The sequence below is a fragment of the Terrapene carolina genome, unplaced genomic scaffold (genome assembly GCF_002925995.2).
Source record: "Terrapene carolina triunguis isolate 2854851 unplaced genomic scaffold, T_m_triunguis-2.0 Scaffold131, whole genome shotgun sequence".
NCBI lineage: Eukaryota > Metazoa > Chordata > Testudines > Emydidae > Terrapene > Terrapene triunguis.
The window spans coordinates 20,825,142-20,844,957 of record NW_020664482.1 but is presented as its reverse complement, the minus strand read 5'-3'; the positions used below and the strand labels follow the sequence as shown (position 1 = coordinate 20,844,957).

At 43.9% G+C, this 19,816-nt stretch overlaps 1 protein-coding gene across 1 annotated transcript in view; it reads left to right on the top strand.

Moving 5' to 3' along the window:
* LOC112119274 (vascular endothelial growth factor receptor kdr-like) overlaps window positions 1-19,816 on the top strand; it is a 179,295-nt gene that overhangs the window by 135,462 nt on the left and 24,017 nt on the right. Inside the window, exons 18-25 of the mRNA XM_026652934.1 lie at window positions 808-912; window positions 3,432-3,545; window positions 7,032-7,120; window positions 9,088-9,253; window positions 9,935-10,032; window positions 11,046-11,168; window positions 11,278-11,389; window positions 19,367-19,466. Of these exons, the coding sequence (XP_026508719.1) occupies window positions 808-912; window positions 3,432-3,545; window positions 7,032-7,120; window positions 9,088-9,253; window positions 9,935-10,032; window positions 11,046-11,168; window positions 11,278-11,389; window positions 19,367-19,466 (907 nt within the window). The remainder of the gene's footprint in view (window positions 1-807; window positions 913-3,431; window positions 3,546-7,031; window positions 7,121-9,087; window positions 9,254-9,934; window positions 10,033-11,045; window positions 11,169-11,277; window positions 11,390-19,366; window positions 19,467-19,816) is intronic.

Below are 19,816 nucleotides of genomic sequence, written 5' to 3'. Positions count from 1 at the left end.
TCAAATCAAATAAAGATTGAAAGGTGCACACTATATATCTTCTAGTCCAGTGGGTCTCAAACTTTTGTACCGGTGACCCCTTTCACATAGCAAGCCTCTGAGTGCGACCCCCGCTTCTAAATGAAAAACACTTTTTAAATATATTTAACACCATTATAAATGCTGGAGGCAAAGCGGGGTTTAGGGTGAAGCCTGACAGCTTGCGACCCCCCCATGTAATAACCTTGTGACCCCCTGAGGGGTCCTGACCCCGAGTTTGAGAACCCCTATTCTAGTCACTAGGGGGAAAACCCAAATGGGAACATTTTCTTTATGTTTCTTGTCTAGTGTTCATGTCTGACATTTTCAATAATTCAAAACAAGCAGCAAGGACACTTCCAGATAAAAGCTACATGGCAGCGAAGTTAAAGTTGAGTACATGTCAATAACTGCAGGGTGGAAGAGTGGAAGTTCTTTAGGTGCCTTCACTGTGCATTTCCGTTCTTAACATCTTTGGATTTCTCCTTCAACCTGAACTCTGGGTTGGGAAGGGTTGATCTGGGGATAATTGCACGTAATGTTTTTACCTTTCGGTTATGTCAGCCTCAACTCCAGTTTAAAGCCATTTTTAGCTGGGAAGTATATTACATACTGTATCACATGCAGATCATATGTATATACATCTATTATTGACTATTCATCTGTGCTGTGTCTGGACTCTGGTGTCCTATATTTTGTGCACAGCTAAGATTCATGCATGTTTCTCTCTTAGCTGATGCAGACTGTCCTCAGTCCCCTATGGCTCATTCTTGACTCTTGCTTCTCTAGGTAAAACACTGGGTCATGGTGCTTTTGGGAAGGTCGTGGAGGCATCTGCTTTCGGTATCGATAAATCTTCAACCTGCAAAACAGTCGCCGTTAAAATGCTTAAAGGTACATTTCTCTGAGAGCTTCTCAGACAGTTCCTCTGGACGTACATGGGTAACAAGGTTTGCAGTGCTCAGCTCTAAACCAGTCCCGAGGGCATTGTGTTTGGAAGGGAGTGGGTTTGCCACATGGGAACAATTAGTTACCATACAGGGGATGTCAACGTGTGGGAAATGACAAGTGGGCTCCACGCTATGCTGCTGATGTAGCCTTGTATTCCTAGAGGAGGGAAACGGCAGCCTCCATGTCTGTGGGGTTAGGAGGGAAACAGATTACAGAATGTAATTGCATTAGTCTGAAATTGTATCGAAACCATCGATCCCAGCCCTTCCAGATGTGGAACAGTTCAAGGGGGTGAAAAGGAGCGCTGCCAAGGGAGTGAATTAGGGACAACTTTCTTGCAGTTATTAAAATGAAGGAATGCTTTTACCATCCAGCAGGGAGGAGGAGGGAAGGGGGCTGGTGAACTTGGAGCATATGTTGTTTCCAAATGACATTTACATACAAAGCCTCTGCAGACAGTTTGTGAATAAATACATCATCTGGCATGTTGGGTGCATGGGTTTGTGGGTTTTAACTGGTCACTTGGGTTCTTTTCAAATACACAAGTGATTTTCTTTGGGTGGGGCTACACTCGCTGGCCCAAACTGCTGGATAGCGTTGCTGTGTGATAGTGTTAACCTCTTCAGCTCCACAATGCAGGATCTTCGCTTAGATCACAGCAATGTGGCTTTTGTTGCCAGCTGCCTCTCCTGCTCCTCTACTACCCACCCCTCCCCCAGTGCCAGATCTCCTCTGCTTGCCAGTACCACCTTTCTGTACCTTCTCTGGACCTGCATTAGGCCAATGGGGTCTTCAGATCCCCCCACCTCTCTCTCTGCTGTTGTTTGTCCCACTCTACACCCCTCTCCAAGACCTAACCTGAAGTTCCCAAAGGCCCTTGATTGACCCAACTCTCCCCTGGCTCCTCCACCCCCCACAATTTTCCCCAGGCTGCCTCCCAGCTAACCCTGCCCAATAAGTCTTCCGGCAGTGCCTTACACCTTCCTCCTGGCTGCTGCTGCATCCTTCTTGCTTCAATCATGGCCCCCCCATCACCACCCAAAATGCCATCCCCACCGTGAATGCAGCCAGCAATAAACTAGAACCTCTGGTGAGAATCTATTCATTCAGAAAAGAGAACGCCCTAGAGGTGGCAGCATTACAATGATTCCACCATATATATAAATTCCATGAAGCTTGTTGGTATCTTCTTTAAAATGGAAGGCAGTATGTAAATGTAATAGATTGTCATAAAGAATTTCAGATGATGTTCAATTTAAATATTACTGGGCCTGGTTCCCATCTCAAAGCCGGGTAAATCAGGTTGAACTCCACTGAAGTCAATGGAGTTAAAACTGGTGCCTGCTGAAGGAGACTCAGGCTTGGAGTACTTATCACTTTATGAGGCATAAGGAATGCCAAGATGCTGGGAAATCTGTTCATGGACAATTCTGCAACCAGAAAAAGAGGCAAAGTTTGTCAGAATAAATGATTTGTTATAAGTTATTTACTCAGCTCTAAAGCTAACCCCCAACAGTCACACAAACAGACTGTGCACAGTGGCAGAAAACATGCAACAACCCGGCATTATCCACCCCATTTTGTTTTGTTTGTTTTAATCATGAAAGTGATACAAAGATGATAGTAGAAAATCACTAGTTAAAGTCCCAACCATATGGAAAATATATGGTGTCAGCAGTGGGATCAACACTGAGAAAATGTCCATGTAACTCAGCCAAGGCCTAGTACTCAGGAGCTATGGTCCCTCCCCTGACTTTGTGAAGTACAGCAGAATCTTGTTAGTCTGTGTTTCACAAAGCCGTATACTTTACAACTCACACACAGACATGGCCACTCTTCTCATTTGTTAGGGATGATTTAATACCCGTGACAGCACTGTAGTGAGGTCTCATATAACTGAGACTTGGTTATTTTATAAAAAGTACTGGAGTACACTGAGTAGCACACTACGGGGCCTGACTTTCAGATGTGAGAGCAACTAGAGCTCCCATTACTTGGAGTGGTGAGAGCTGAGCACCTCTGAAAAGTAGATCCTGTGAAGTATTATTGCAAAGAGTTGCTACTAAACTACAATCACCAACAAGCATGGAAAAAAACATTTTTTCTTGCATTATCTCCTTGCCTTTTTGGATGTGTTTGTTCACTTGCTAAATTTGCAATATTTAGTTCTTTGCAAAGGTTCTCCCAGTATCTAGCTGGCATTAGAGAGGTTCTACTGCAGGATAATAACCCACTGTGACCCACTGCAGAGAAGGCAAGAGGCACCGAAAGGGAAAAGTGTTAATCCATTGCAGAAGGGTCACAGCAAGCGGATGAGTTCTTATCTATTTAGGAGTCTGAGAGGCACAGATAGCACAAGTAACCTGGGTGGGTTTTGTTTTCAAGTATAAACAGGATTTTCTGGGTCCTGTTACAAATATCCTGTTGTGTAAAGATGGCTTTGTCCTGTTTATCTTAAGCAGAATGTGCAACTACAAATGAGTGCAAGGCTTTAATGTCCGAGCTGAAGATCCTCATCCACATAGGACACCATCTGAACGTGGTCAACCTGCTGGGAGCCTGCACCAAAGCAGGAGGTGAGAAACCATCCTCCCACAAAGCATTCAGCAAATCCATGCTCAGTAATTGCAGTCGGTTGCAATAGCAATTCTGCAGCCATGTCATCTTCACGGTCATCAGCAGGGACAGAACAAAGGATATTCTGCTTCAGAAACATAGGCCCTTACTCCTCAAGCAAAAAGGAGAATCTTCATCAGCTATTAGGGCTCATGTCCTGTGGGAGGGTCTCCATTACTGGGTGTTATTACCGCACACATATGCATGTCTAACTTTCCAATCAAGAGGGGGCCAGCAGTGTACACACGAGCTGGTGCCCAGTACAATACAATGTAACCTGGTAGCTGCCACTGAAGTTGTATGGGGGCAGAATTTGACAATGATGGCTTTTGAATTTCTTCCTAACATATACCTTCCCTTCATTTTCTCTACTTTTCTACTATCTAAGGTACTTATATGGCCCAATATCTGAGCACCTCACAACCTTTTATGTATCTAGCCTCACAACACCCCTGTGAGGTTGGGAAGTACTAATATCTCCATTTTACAGAAAGGAATATGAGGCACAGAAAGTCTAAGCGGCTTGCCCAAGGTCACACAAAGAGTCTGTGACAGAGCAGGGACTTGACCCCAGGTCTCCAGGATCCTAGCCTATGGCCTAACCACTGGAGCATCCTTCCCCTTCTTAGCCTGCCCTTTAAAACAGTGCTGGCTCTCTTTGCTTTATGCTTTTAATTTCAGTGTAACATCTACCATCGATGCATCTTCAGTGTTTGGAGATTATTTTCAAGGTTCATCATAAAGGATGGGGGACAAGGGTTGAGGGCAAAGAAACCAGGGTAAAATAAATGGAGACAGAGAGATGGTGCCCACATTGGTAACTGTCTGAGGCATTAAAGATATCATTTTCCCAAGGGACATCTAGTCACCAAGCCAAAGGGAAAAAAGCAATGTTACTAAGGTAGTTGGCAGGCTGACAGGAGATAAATTATCCCCCAAACCAGACGTTTACAGTTCACAGTAGAACAGGCAGGAGACAGCAAGTAGCAGACCCTGTCCTAATCTGGAAGCCAGAGATTTGGAATCTGCAGGAGCACTGAGGCAAGAGACCAGTAGCTTTGCAAATCACATCTGACTGGACAGCCACATTGATCTGAAATGTTTCAAGGATTCAGAGGAACTGGCAAGCAATCCCTGACGCTGGACTGCTGACCTGTGATTAATGGGGGAGGGAAGTTGTGAGCCATGGTGGTAATGCCTCCTACCAAATCAAGCCCAGAAAACTGAGAAACAATACTTAGTAAAATGTCAGTGTGGTGGCTTGTCATAACCAGACGCCCAGAACAGTCTAATGCAACTGTAGCCACTAACCATTAACCTGAAAACTAATATGACCCTAATGTTTGCACCTTATTGAGTTCTCATCATAGCAAGGTCCATCTAAGTGAACATGATCCTTCGCCTATTATGACTACCCATGCTTGAATGTACTTGTCCCCAGCTGGTCCTCAGTATCCCTCTTGGAGCATCCAATAGTCTCTTTCCCTCCCCTGCATCCTTCTGGGTGAATAGGCCCTTTTAGTGCTACTTTACTAGCTGCCCAAAGAAGTCACTGCTAAAACCTGGGGAAGCAAGAGACTGGGTGTGGAAGCCAGGTTTCCCATATGGCGTTACAGAGCGCTAACTGCATAGCCTACAAGCAAGCTCTAGTTTGTTTGCTTTTGAACGATGCCAGTGGAGACTGAAGAAAAATAGCCTAGAGCTCACAAGATAGACATTGGGATAAGAGTTTCCATTAAAATACCATTTCTAAGTACAGGGCTTTCTCATTCCTTGTTAAGTTTTATATAGCTTGTAATAGTACTCTTGATCATTGCTCCCATTAAACATGCACAATACATTATTTTAACAATATCTGCCCCTTGCAACGTCGCTTTGAAACACCTTGTCAGAGCATCTGATGTTAAGCAGTTAGCACTAATGCATGCTCTAATATGCTTTATAATAAGGAACTAAAATATGAGGATGCTGCGTCTAGGAAACATTTCAGAGGCATGAATAAAGCACTTAGTGGCACTTTAAAGTCATGCCGGAATCTCCATTTCCTCTGAGAATCCACTAGCCAGATCTGACTTTAGTTTCTTGAGACAATGTTCCAGTTGATCTTTTCTTTGCACTGTAAGAAGCCAGCACTGGTTTGGGGAAGTAATCTAATGATGTGGAGCACTGTGGTGGAGGCAGCATGGTGACACAGAAGAGACAGTAAAGACCAGTGGCAGAATCAGAGATGCGTTGCATAGCTATAGTCACCTGGATCTCTCCCAGCTAGCAGACTTCAGAGCAGCTGACTGCTTGCTGCAGTGTGTCAGTTCCTGTTCTCAGAGTAGCAGCCGTGTTAGTCTGTATCCGCAAAAAGAACAGGAGTACTTGTGGCACCTTAGAGACTAACAAATTTATTAGAGCATAAGCTTCCTGTTCTGACTGCTTCTCAGTCATAGCCCTCCAGCCCACACCCCCTTTAGACAGGCTGTGGAGGTGACGTTGACATCCACATTAGATCAGCTGGCACCTCCACCACAGAGGTGACTGCATTTATGCAAAGAGTGGTGCTGTGTATATATAATACTGTATGAACCTTGGGCTTGATTTTCAAAGGTGCTGAGCACCCACAGCTGCAACTGAAGTCAATGGGAGAAGCAGGTACTGAGCAGGCCCATGGCCTACAGTGCATACATGGTAGCCCTTTAGGATCCTTACAACTGAAAGGCCCTATAGAAATATACAGTGATATTTATAGTTAAGTAAAAAACCTCGTCTTCTCCCCTTTATCTGGGTTACCCTTGGGAGCCAAAAAATCTTACTGTGTTATAGGTGACCGCATTATATCGAACTTGGTTTGATCCACAGGAGTGCGCAGCCCCGCCCCCCTGGAGCGCTGCTTTACCACGTTATATCTGAATTCGTGTTATATCGGGTCACGTTATATTGGGGTAGAGGTGTATGTGTTTGTATTGCCTCCACTGGCATGAAGTCCTGTACAAAAAGATTTACACTGAGATCAGAAAACCCAGAGGGCTCTTCCACAAAATGGATCCCAACAGAAAAAAAAAGAATTTAGTAATATGGGGGATTGTATGTTCTGGTCTATCCTCTTTAATGTTCCTGTTTCTAGAAATGAGAAACAATTTCCTAATATTGTTGTCTGACAGGTAAAGAGGGAGGTAGTAGCTAGGACTCCTGGGTTCTATTCTCAGTTTCCCACCTCAGCCACTGCCTTATGGTGTGAGCCTGGAAAACCACTTCACTTCTTTATTCCCCAGTTTCCTCGTCTGTATAATGGGGCTGATAATATTTACCTACTTCACCAGGGAAATCATGGGGCTGAATTAACATTAAACACTTTGTCCTTCTCTAGACCCTTTCCATGGCAGGAATGCAGAAATGCACTATGTATATGTTCCACTTTTACATCTGTGAAGGTCACTTTGCTTTTGTTCTCTTTGCAGGTCCTTTGATGGTTATTGTAGAATATTGCAAATATGGAAATCTGTCTAATTACCTGAGAGGAAAACGAGGGGACTTTGTTGCATATAAGGTAAAATAAACAACTGGCTTTTTATGCAGTTGCAAGATGGGCAATTCATGATCACTGAGGCTAGCTGCTTACAATTCGGATTTGTTCTCTACTTGCCATAGAGGGGCCTCAGTTATATCTGAATGCTGGCGCTTCATCAGCCCACCAAATTCCAACTTGTGAGAGGAGAAGGAAGAATGGACTCCTTCCTCTGTAGGATCTCAGTCCCTTCCTCATCCTCACCTCAAGCCCATACTGCATAATCAATTGCAAATGCTCATGGAAACAGCACATTCATCATTATGTGACTTGGAGGAGAAAAGAACTGCTCTGATTCCACTTCCTCACCACCAGCCACTAGCTACTTGAAAGAGCAGTGGATGGTCTCTGTACATTAGGTATGAAAACACTGGTTCCCCAATCCCATCTCCCTCCTCAGCAGCTCACTGGTCTTGTTGTCCCACAGACGGCTGCACAGATTAGCCACCAGAACTGTTACGGGAGAGGTGAGGTCAGTCCCCTCTTTCCACGAGAAGACTAAATACAACACTCAGATAGCAGCTTTGGGAGCCTGGTTGTTTCAAATCTCAGTCTGTCTAAAAACAGGGACCACTGATTCAAATCCTAGCAGGATCAGTGCAGCCTTTGATCCTTCCCAGGTACGATGCAGGTTATTGTGTGTGGGTTTTCCAGATGTCTCTAATATTTGTGGTCACATCTGCTCTTCATGGACACTAAAGCACATATGGTAACTGTAGCTAATCAGTTCATTTTATTATCCATTTATTGTTGTGCTGTGTGATGTTATGATTAACTCATATGCTATATTACATATAGTTCATGTATGCTAAATAGGTTTAGGTTGTAGGATCATAGAAGAATAAGATTATTAAGTATTTAGGAGTGATAAGTATTTATTGTGTGTCTAAGTAAAGCCGGGCTAAAACGCAAGGCCTCCAGGTAGGGCCTGTAAGATTTCAGCTTAGCCATACTAGGCCATAGACTTAAGAATGCTTGACATATGTAAGTGACCAGAGAATGACTCTATGCCAGTAAGATCACAAGACTACTGGAAAGATGTACCAACAGGTAATGTGGCGGAAAATCAACCACAAGATCATGCAACATCTTTTACAACATGTGTCCTGACTGCAGGGTACATGTTGTGTGTAGATGCTAATGAGAATAAGAGGAATTACAGCCAATCTATGAAAAATAGGGCATCCCAATATTCATGGGGTGTGGAAATATATATAAGGAAAAAGAGAGTTGACACCTTCATGCACATGCATAGAGTGTTCGGTATAGTCAAAATTACAATATAAAAGAGGATTCCGTGGTTAGATAAAAATGGGAAGACCCAAGAGACAACCCCACAGGAACCCCAGCAGGAACTCTCCCTTTGAGAGGTCCATCGGACCCTAGAATATCTCTGGGGATGACTATGGTTATAATTATTGCATAGGTTTTTGTAGGATTTCTATATGCAGGGGTAATCATCACCTTGCTTGTGACTTTAATAAAACTTATAGTACAGATAAAACTTTGTGCGTGTGATTGTATATGTGGTCATTATCCTTGAACTTTGTGTGTTCCTAGAGCCTCCTAATTTGAGAAAAGCACCAGAGGCAATTTCACTCTGTTGAGCTTGAAACTGTAGCAACCGGAGCCAAACCCATGGCGGTGTAATACCACATTACTAAATTCACTTTAAATAAAATAAATGGCTACAGACCTCATGTAAGAGAAGGGAAATTTCCCTGATGCCAGAATTCCTCCTCTGCCCATTATTGTTTGTGTGCTATAGTGATTGGTTGTGGTTCCCATGCAGCTCTCTGTGTATTACTTGAAAAGTGCTTTTGCAAAACACTTATGGGGACGTCGCCATAAAATCCTTTCCCAGCCTCTGCCATGTCATTCCTTTAAATACCCTGAACTGCCTGGGCATCGCACTTCACCAAGGTAAATCATTTCTATGGAATTTTTAGTCCCAGGAGAACTCTGACCAAGCAGAGAAAAGTCTGGATGAGTCCAACAGTGATTTAACAGAGCTGATCAAGAGGCGCCTTGAGAGTGTGGCCAGCACAGGAAGCTCGGCCAGTTCAGGATTCATTGAAGATAAGAGTTACAGTGACTCGGAAGAGGAAGAAGAAGGTAAAAGAAACTTATCTACTCCTGAGTCCTTTGTCTTAAATGTTTCCCTTGTTTCTGACTAAACTCTGCCCTAAGGGTCACTTGCTTTACAAAGTCTCTTTGCTTGTTGACAAGTCCTGTAGGTCATGGCAGACTCCAGCCAGGTCTACACTACAAATGTTTACTGTCATAGCTATGTCAGGTGGGGATAAGATGAGGGGTGATTTGTGACCTACATAGCTGGGCCAGCAATAGCCCCTAATGTAGGCACAGTTATACCACCAAAACTGCACTTTTGCTGGAATAACTTGTTTTGCTTGTGGGGGCTGGGGCCAGTAGAAGCTGCATCCACAAGAGGCACACTTTCACAGCTATACCGGCAAAGCACTGCTAGGGTAGACCTTATGAGTTCTCCCTCATGCTCACTACAGAAGGTCTGCAATAACACACATACACACACACCAACTGCTTCTTCTATGGTGGAGGGACGGTAGCAAAATGTTAGCAGAATGTTTGTGTTGCCAATCTGCCCTTCCAGAAAACGTTCTTCACCTAATGGAGTTAAAAGGAATGTCCTGTCTTTTCTCCGCAAATGTCCCTCTTTATGTGCTCTCCAGGATTGGCAGGCATGATTAATGCTAGAGGTCTTTCAGCTGTCTAGCCTTCTCCCTCTAGGTTCTCATGTTTCTGTGGCTCTTCTAGATGGTGAGGATCTGCAAAAGCGACCCCTGACCTTGGAGGATATGATTTGCTATAGTTTCCAGGTGGCAAAAGGCATGGAGTTCCTGGCCTCCAGAAAAGTGAGTTCTATTTCTGCACCACGCCTCCTTCTTATGTTTTTGTATTTCATTCAGTAAACCTCGAGAGATGAGCTTCTTTCATAGAGCCATAGCCATTAGAGATAAAGACTAAGTATATTATTGGGCCTGATTCTCCTGTGGCTTGCGCTTATTTTACACTATTGTAACTCCACTGAATCTTCTGGTCAAGTAAGGAGTGTCATTGATAGACCTCCAAAGGGAGTCTCCACCTGTTGTTGGCTGGAAGCACAGCAGCTATGACATGGGACCATAGCTGGAAGGAACAGAGAAAAATCGGGCAATTTCATCTGAATTCCATGACAGATATAGAAGAAATCTCTCCTGCCTCCAGGAAGGAAATATCCTTCCACAATGGAGAAAAAGCCCTCTGATAACTTCGGAGGAATGTAGCTCTAATAGTTTTGCTTGCAGGTAATTGTTGGTAACTGTAGCCAAATGAATGCCTCAATGTCATTTCAATCCATAGTCTATAGGTTTTTGAAGAAGTTTGAGTCTAAGCCATGTGCAAAAATATGTTCATAATTGTGGATCTGTCAGATGATTACCATGACAGTACCCAGAAATCAGATTGTGTGCACAGTTTTGCATATGTACAATCACACACTTATGGTAATTGCATATGCAAATGTTGGTGTATTGGCCCATGGGCCTTCTCCTTTCAAAATTTGGCCCGTAGGGTTTAATATTTAACTGGGGGGTTGCAAATCCATTCTGATCTTAGCTGTTCAAGTAGGGTTTATTTAACATGTAAAGAGTCTGAGAAATGACCAGCCACCATGTTTCTCAATCTACTCCTTGTGCTGAGTTATTTTCTTTCTACCATATGACAGTATATTTTTAGCAGGCTCCCACACACATTTTCCCACTCCACTCAGCTCCAACACGAGCTCGTTTTTCTTTCACTTTTCAAAGAGTCCCCAAGCTTTTTACTCCATTAGCAGCCTGATGTTCAGGCAAAACCTCTGATTTCACTTGTCCGCATTTCCTCGCAGTGTATTCATCGGGATTTGGCAGCAAGGAACATCCTTCTGTCGGAAAACAACGTGGTTAAGATCTGTGACTTTGGACTGGCTAGGGATATTTACAAAGATCCTGACTATGTACGGAAAGGAGATGTAAGTGAAAAGGACCTGACCTGCCAATCTTGAATATTACTCCCCCTAGGGACTGGGCAGATTAACAACCACAATAACTGGCCATGTGCCACATCTTTTTCATTCTTAGGCAAGACTTCCACTTAAATGGATGGCTCCAGAGGCTATTTTTGATAAAATTTATACTACGCAGAGTGACGTGTGGTCTTTTGGCGTGTTACTATGGGAAATATTTTCTCTGGGTAAGATCATTTTACACTTTTTTTTAATATGATATTATTGTGCAAAGAGCTTTAACAAAAGAGCAAAGGATACAGGGTCACATTCTGATCTCAGTTGGTCTGGTGTAAATTAACAGTAATTCAATATAAAATAGCTGTTACTCTAGACTGACAACATTTGGCTCCTAATGCATGATAAAAAAAAATCACTGATTTTAAATTTGTAACAATCGATACCAGGAGAGTGTGTGACAAACACAAAGCAGGGCTGCTCTGGATTGAAACATTTTTTTTTAAGTGGTGAAAGTTTCCCTGTCAAACCATATTTTCCCATGAGAAGTCTGGCTTCAGATCAGAAACCACACAGCCTATAGGTTGCAGAGAATTACGCTATTGTTGACATAATGGTCTGACATTGCTAGTGGTAGACAGTGAACCACAAGGGAATTTTTGTGTATGAGCTAACAGCTACAATGGCTGCTCTTGCCCCAGGCTTGATTCTGCTTCCCCTCAAAATGCTGATAAGTAAAATCACACTTTGGCTGCAGCCATCATAATCTTGACATGAGAACCCGTGCCAGCCTCCATTAGTCATTTTGGAAGCAAACAGATAGAATGCGTATTTGTATGTGTACACCGCTTGCGAAGGCACAGAATGTTTGGAATGAGGACATCGGGGCTCTATGAGCTTCATCCTGCCATTAGACAAGACTTCTTAGAAAGCTCAGTCTGGGATCTGGTCATTACCCAACAGGTAAGGCTCCTGAAACCGAACCATACAATGTCGCTTACAGCCAGTGAGATCCCTCTGTTCCCAAATCCTCCTCGTACAGCATGGCATCTTCTCTTTCCTCAGGGTTGTCCAGTGGCTTTCTAATAAGCATTTCCAAACAAATGAAAACAGTAACCCCATATAGTTAAGCTCCCAAGTTCTAAACAGTCCTGGGTGACCCTCCAATGCCTGCAAGTTATAGATTGGCTGGGATTAACGTTGAGCCCATGATGCCAAGTTCAGAACTGGATGCGGAATTCTCCAAAGTTTGGGACTATTCAGATCCAGGGTTTTGGTTTAGCTCATTATGGAGATTGAGCGCTGGCTGCAATGCTCAGAACCTGATTTGAACTTCCTTGAAGCTCAGGAGTGTTTTGGAACTCCGGCTTTGGGTTGGGTTCATCTGTAGTTTATATTAACATGCAAAAGAGACACTTCACTGTTTAAAGTCTGGGACCAGGAGTTATTGCTTTCTCCAGAGTCTGGGTATGTCTCTGCCCTTGTATCGACTTAGAATTGTGGTGCTGTAGTGTAACACATCCATGGCTGCCTAGGGGCTTCACGAGGGTCATTCTGCTACATACCCTTGGGAATGTCACAGTAAGAGGAAGACTAGAACTCAGATCCTTGAACTCTACATGACCCAACTGTAGCAGCCAGCCAGCAGACCGATGGAAGTATATTAGCATGTAGAGACACAATTAATGGAGACAGTCACGCTATGGAGATATCTGCAAAGACCCAAGTGAACTGGCTGTTGGTGAATGGCAACAAATGCTTCAGGATGCCCCAGTGATGCTGAGCTGGAAACACATCCAGCCACTCCCAAGAGTGGTGTTGAAACAGGCATGAAATTCTCTTCACTGGCCTTTTAATACAGAAGGTGCCAAATAAAAGTCAAGAGTAATAATAACAAAATCCAGTGAGTAGATTTTTATTCTTCTGTTTTTATTCATAATGCTTTCAAAAATAAATGTAAGGTGCTTTCAGACTGCTTGGTTTAAGTAGCCCCTTTTCTCAATGAAGTTGCTTAATTGGGGCCACTTAAAACAAACAGTCTGAAAGTAACGTAAATTTAGACAGTAAATTTCTGAAGCCAGAGGAATCCACTAAATTACAGCACAATTTGACCATCCTTAGGACTTCCTATCCTTCTGTTATGATGTAGATCACAAACTACTTTCCTCTTTCCATGGCACTTATTCAAAAGCCAGTCGTTATCCCTCAGAGGAGTTTTCATAAGGACCATCCAGGCATGTCCATGGTTTGGCACTAGTCACATCTGCAGCTCACATGATAAATATTTAATTAAGGGTTTCTGTCACTGATTGAACCCTCTTATATAAAAGTTTTACAGATCATTGAGAGCCAGAGTACAGAAAGTTATTTGTCTTTGCTACAGGGAATGTTTTGGCTCCCATCCACAATCACTGCTTTTATGGGGTCCCACAGATTCAGTGCCTTTTAAAAAGAAAGATATTGACCTGAAAAAAATGCAGTTTGGTTTGGACATAGGTCCTGGTCAGGGCCAAAAGTTGAATCTGGAAATAAAGCACTACAAACTTCCTCTCAGCTAGGCAGAGTGCATTAGTTCTGTTGATGCACAGGTAAACCTACATAGGAGGAATTGCTTATCTTGATTTTGTAGCTGGTTTTGCTACTAATTATTTAAATGGGGTCAGCACAGTTGGTGGCAGATAATGCATTTTGAAATCAATTACTTGGCACATTACAGAATGTCAGTCTCTCCTGGAATTTAAATTTGCGGGGTTTCAAAAAGCAATCAAAGGTAATTATGTAAACAACCAGCATTGGTAATGCAACATCAGCATCTTATTAGCCCACTAAAATAAAAGTGAGATCAAAAAGAGGGTTATTTAATAGCCAGTGCAAGCCACATCTTTAAATGTTTTGAAGACGAATTCCCCCAAGGGAAATGTCATGTCATCTGAACCCACATTTTTCCCAGCCTTTCCTAGCAGCCAAAATCCAAATCATTACGCCAATACCAGAGACCAGATGCACCATAATGATGTGCACGAGTGTTTTGCTCCGTGCATTTCAGCTCTGAGCTTGCCCCACTTGATAGGAGGTCAACCTGGGCCAAAAGGTTGCATATCAAGAATCACTCTTCCCTGCCTTCCTGCCACTCTTTCTCACCAGTGTCCTACAGTGGGTGCCCAAGAATGGCAAGCTTTCACATACTGAGGGTTCACTTTGCACATTATAACCAGCTGGAGTAGCTGAGATTTCCAGACCAAGTGAAACTCCTCACCTCTCACAAGCCCCAGTCAATGTATGTAAATCAAAACAAGGAAATGCCCCCAAATATTCCAAAACTGTTTAGGCTAACAGAGTCCACAGCGCTTACTTACCAGGCTATGGCTTTCATCTTGCCCTTCGTGATCTAGCACTTCACCAAGGCCTAGTTCTTTATGATAAACTCTGCTGCAGAGACAATTAGCATGAGGTAGCCAGTGCAGTTTAGCAAAGCAGAGCTGACTCTTGGTCTGTTTGGATTGCTCTTTTGCATGCTGGAATGTACTAAACTTGCAGCGTAAAACAGCTGGGATGACTCATCACTATCTCAGCCATACTCGGCTCCTCCACATGGAAATCTGCTGGCTGGACAGGTCTCTGCTTACGATAGTGTCGAATCACAGAAATCTGAGTTGGAAAAGGACTTCTAGGTCATGCAGTCCCTGTTTTCACAAATGCAGGATTGTTGCCTGCAGCACACTCTCCTGTGTATTGTCCACGCTAGTGCTAAATGTCCCAAGCAATGAGATTCTACCCACTTCTCTTGGGAAACTACTCCACAGTCTGAGATACTGAAGACTGGCATTAGTAGTCCTCAGGGTTGCTGTGTATGAAGTATAAGATGGACTGTGTGAAGATGGACAGTTCAGCTAGCATGACAGCTCTGAGGGTCAAAGTTCAGAAAATTTGCATGCCAATGCATGTCTAAGGTCTGGTCTATATTACCCGCCTGAATCGGCGGGTAGAAATCGACCTCTCGGGGATCGATTTATCGCGTCCCGTCGGGACGCGACAATCGATCCCCGAATCGGCGCTCTAACTCCACCAGGGGAGGTGGTAGTAAGCGCCGCCGACAAAAAGCCGCAGAAGTCGATTTTGCCGCCGTCCTCACAACGGGGTAAGTCGGCTGTGATACGTCAAATTCAGCTACGCTATTCACGTAGCTGAATTTGCGTATCTTAAATCGACTCCCCCCTGTAGTGTAGATGTACCCTAAGTGGTCTCGGTGCCACTAGATGGGATAGAAAACCACACCCAGGAGATGTGTGGGTTACAGCAGCACCTTTCATCCAAGGATCTCAGAATGCTTTTGAAGTATTTAGTGTATGAATTAACTCGCTTACCTGAAATAGGTAAGAATGAATATACCTAAACTGAGGGTACATCTACACTACAGGGGGAAGTCGATTTAAGATACGCAAATTCAGCTACGTGAATAGCGTAGCTGAATTCGACGTATCACAGCCGACTTACCCCGTTATGAGGACGGCGGCAAAATCGACTTCTGCGGCTTTTTGTCGGCGGCGCTTACTACCACCTCCCCTGGTGGAGTTAGAGCGCCGATTCGGGGATCGATTGTCGCGTCCCGACGGGACGCGATAAATCGATCCCCGAGAGGTCGATTTCTACCCGCCGATTCAGGCGGGTAGTATAGACCAGACCTTAGAGTGCAATTAATGAGTCTACTCTACAGCCTTAGCTAACAGCCGGTTGGCTTTTAGCTCATGCAGTAGAGGCTCATACACTAAGTTCCAGAGGTCCCAGGTTCGATGATGACTGGGGTCTGTCAGCATTACACTGCCATACAAGCAAAACATTATCTTATCATTCTGATTATGACTCTTATTATTCCTGGTGTCAGACAAAACTGGGAAGGGAACTATAGATACACAACAGAAATGAGTCTCACAATATATTTCCAACTCAACTAAAACCAGGGAAACACAAGAACAGATTGTTTTGTGATATTGCTGATGGGATTTCTGTCCCAGTTCACAGACCAAAGGATTTCAGATAACTGTGGCCAAGTGACTCAAAGGTGCCATAGACTGCCTTCCGAGCCTACTCAGTGAGATCCTTGCTACTTCCACAATCCCAGCCCTGCAGTGCATGATATCAGGGATCAAGTGGCAAGGCCCATGCAGTTAAATTATTTGGGGAATAGTCACTCTCTCAATTTCTAATATTTCTGCATGGCTTGTTCCCGCCCACAAGCGTGCAGTATATGATGGCATTCCCAAGCTTGAATAAAACAGGAGATCAGGCAGGAATGTTATAGAAAGTAAATCGCATACAGATTCCTCACGAGCTGGACCCAGATTCAGATTCCATTAAATCCCTGCTGAACAGAATAAATGTTCTTCCAAACTCTTCAGCCAGCCTCGGGGATGCCAGACTATGAAAAGAAATGGCTGTGTTACAGATTACAGCCTCTGCTGGGGAGGAGGGAATCCAGAGGTGCTAGGAAGAGAAGGGGAATTTCATATTCTTTTTGAGGGAAGGGGTGGGAATGTTTTTTTAAAGATAAACTCAGCCTCTTTCTCACACCCCTTTTCCTTTCCCCCAAATGGATGAAAACCTTACAGAACCCTATAGGGCCTTGGCTGTAGAATTTGTGATGTCCAAAAAGGCTCATAGGCCCAGATTCTCAAAGATATTTAGGTGCCTAACTCCCACTGATTTCTGGACCTTTGCTTCTACTCCACTATCGTAGTTCCCTTGACTTTGTTCCAACACTGAATTTCACCCAGCTGGCCTGGATCCTTAATAATGAACTAGGGACTTTTTTAGAGCTCTAGGCCCAATTTAAACTCTGGTGTAAGCAGGCATAACTCAGATTAACTCCAATGGGAGGGACACCCACTAATTTATAGCCCTCTTCAGCCCAGAAAGGTCCCTGAGTCCCTTTGCAATCTCTGTATGTGGTCTTTGGCTGTAATTTCAAACATAAATGGTTGAACAACAACAACAACAGGCTGTAGCTGGCTGAAGATTCCCACTCTCCAATTCAGTGAGGGAATAGGATGCATCCCACCATATATAGAGAGAGTCTCCATCCCTATGTCTGTGCATGTCATAGAACAGCACTGAAGATGATTTGTATTATGTAAAACAGGACAAAATGAGGATTACTCTTTCTGTCGGATGGCTGCTGGGCGACCCATGTGAAATAAGATGGTGACGTCAATCCAGTTCCTAGTGCGTTTACGTCCAAAAATGCAGTCACAATTGGCACTAAGTGCCTCCCTCCCCTGGCTGGAGGTTAAGGATTGGATGGGCCTAGAGACAGAATTCCCCTAGAAGTGGTTCCTCTGGGTTATGTTTGAGGCACATTAAACAGGGAATGGTAAGGAGGTGGAAAGGGGAGTTTGCCTTGTTGCGGGCTATGATTTCCCTGTTCTGTGGATAAACAAAGGCCTTCAGTCTCCAGGCTGTCAGACCAGCAAATTGAACTAGTATTACATTCACACTGAAACAGAAAACAGGGATGAAAATTGAGGCACTATTGGAAGAAAGTGAACATTTCCCAAAGCAGGAGCGTGTCTCTGCTGTGCTTGCTGTTCTGACATAGAATTAACTTCTACAAGGAAAACATGAGCTATTACAGGGCAGCTCGGCTCACTTACATACTCGCCTTGCCCTGACAGTTGCATTAAGGAGCTTGATTTATTTGTGTGCATTGGTTTCCTTGTCACATTAGTACAGATGTCATTATTGGAGGCACAGTCTCACAAGTTTCTCATGAGAACAAGGGGAATGTGGTGAGTTGACAGAGACATGCTTCCATGCATTTTACCTACAGTGTGTTTGGTTCATCCGCTAACCAATCGGAACTTAATGTAACAAGGGTTTGGGCCTTGCCCAGGAACTTTGCTTGGGCTTTTAGTCCTAAGCTAGCGTCATGAGATCATCAGGTGGGGAGTCAGAGCCTTGCACCTCTACCAATTCCTCCCGCTCACCAGTAGTGCTGTTGATAGACCCCCCCCCCCCCCCCCCCCCGGCTCTAGAAAGGTTAATCCACTTAGGTCCGATGGGGGGGATCTCAAGAGGAGGAAACTGAAGTACTTGAGGTTCTAAGGGGAAGAGTAAACCACTTTCTTTCCACCCGTTCCCAGGGGGACCCTAACCTTCAATTTTTCCCCTTCTGTATTTATAATGGGCCAAACTCTGAGGGTTCTTGGTCATTACTCAGTGGAAGTTTTGTCTAAGGACTTCAGGATTCGGCCCAACATATGCAACACTAACCTGGCTTGACCAAGAGGAAGAAGAGTTCAATTGCGTGTCTGGAGGGGGATTTAGCTGACCTTTGGCTCCCGTTGCCTTTGTGTCACATATGGCTAAAAGCCTACAGCAGCCCCCAGCCTTATTCACGTGAGCAGCTAGTTCCATTGATGTCACAGGGACTGAATGAGTTAGTGAGGATTGCAGGACTCATTATTACTTTATGTAAATTCAAGTAGTGGAAAATTTGGCCTGAGGCCTTACTTTGAAACCAGAATGTGTCTAGGTGAACTAGAAAGAACCTTCCTACTTAACCCAGGAGATTATTTAAGGCATGAAACTGACATGCATTTTGCTTTTGTTCTGCTGTGTTTCATTTCTGGGTGATTCTGACCCTGGTTTTAGTATGAATGTATTGCTCAACTTGACCAGAAACCTCTAGCTAGAAGGAGTTCCTGTTCTAATGAAATTTCTAGAACAAAGTCCTTTTGGGTGCTACTGTGAACTGAGCTGAACCTCCACGCCCGTTTGGGTTTCATCACTCATCACTGAAAATATATGTGTATCGTGGTCCTTTAGGAGCAACAGAATGTGCCAGGCAATGTGCTGCTTTAGTTTATCATGAAGGGCTGATATTTACAAGGTGGATGCAATTGGCTTTGGACCTAGAATTCATGTATTCTTTGTGAAGAGCCTAAAAATGACTTTCAGTGGGACTTAGACACATAAGCTTTTTAAGCAATTTAAATCTTTGTAAATCTGGCCCACATTGTTATTTCTACAGTCAAAGGGACTTATCCCAAGAGATGCTGAGCACCTGCAACTCCCATTGCATCAGTACCTTTTAGGATCAGGCCCCAAATTTCCAGCTAGGCTGGAATGCTCAGCAATCACCATTGCTGTTTTGCATTCAGATGAATAATGACCAAGCCAGATGAGGTCACCCTCTCTGTCTGTACCTGCAGGTGCCTCACCATACCCGGGAGTGCAAATTGATGAGGACTTCTGCCGCCGCCTCAAAGAAGGAACACGGATGAGATCACCAGAATATTCCACTCCAGAAATGTAAGAGTTCTACTCCCGGCATTGGACAACAGATTTTAACCATCGTAACAGGGACTTTGATTTGTGTGTTGAGGTGGGGGGAGGGTTTGTCAGATTGTCTTTCTTGTAACCCATTTATTAAATTTTGGGGTTGTGTCTACCCCAGGCTCCCTGATATCATAGACCAATAACAACAAACCACCAAGTCAACTGCAGGGCCAATCCGTCGATAGGCAAAGGGGTTAACAGATCATTTCAGGCTAGTTGTGGTGTATGAAATCTCAGTTCAAGGAACTATCATATTTGTTTGATTTCCAGTTCTGTGGGAGTGTCTATGTAGCCGTAATTGCTTTCAGCCACATCAGCAGGGC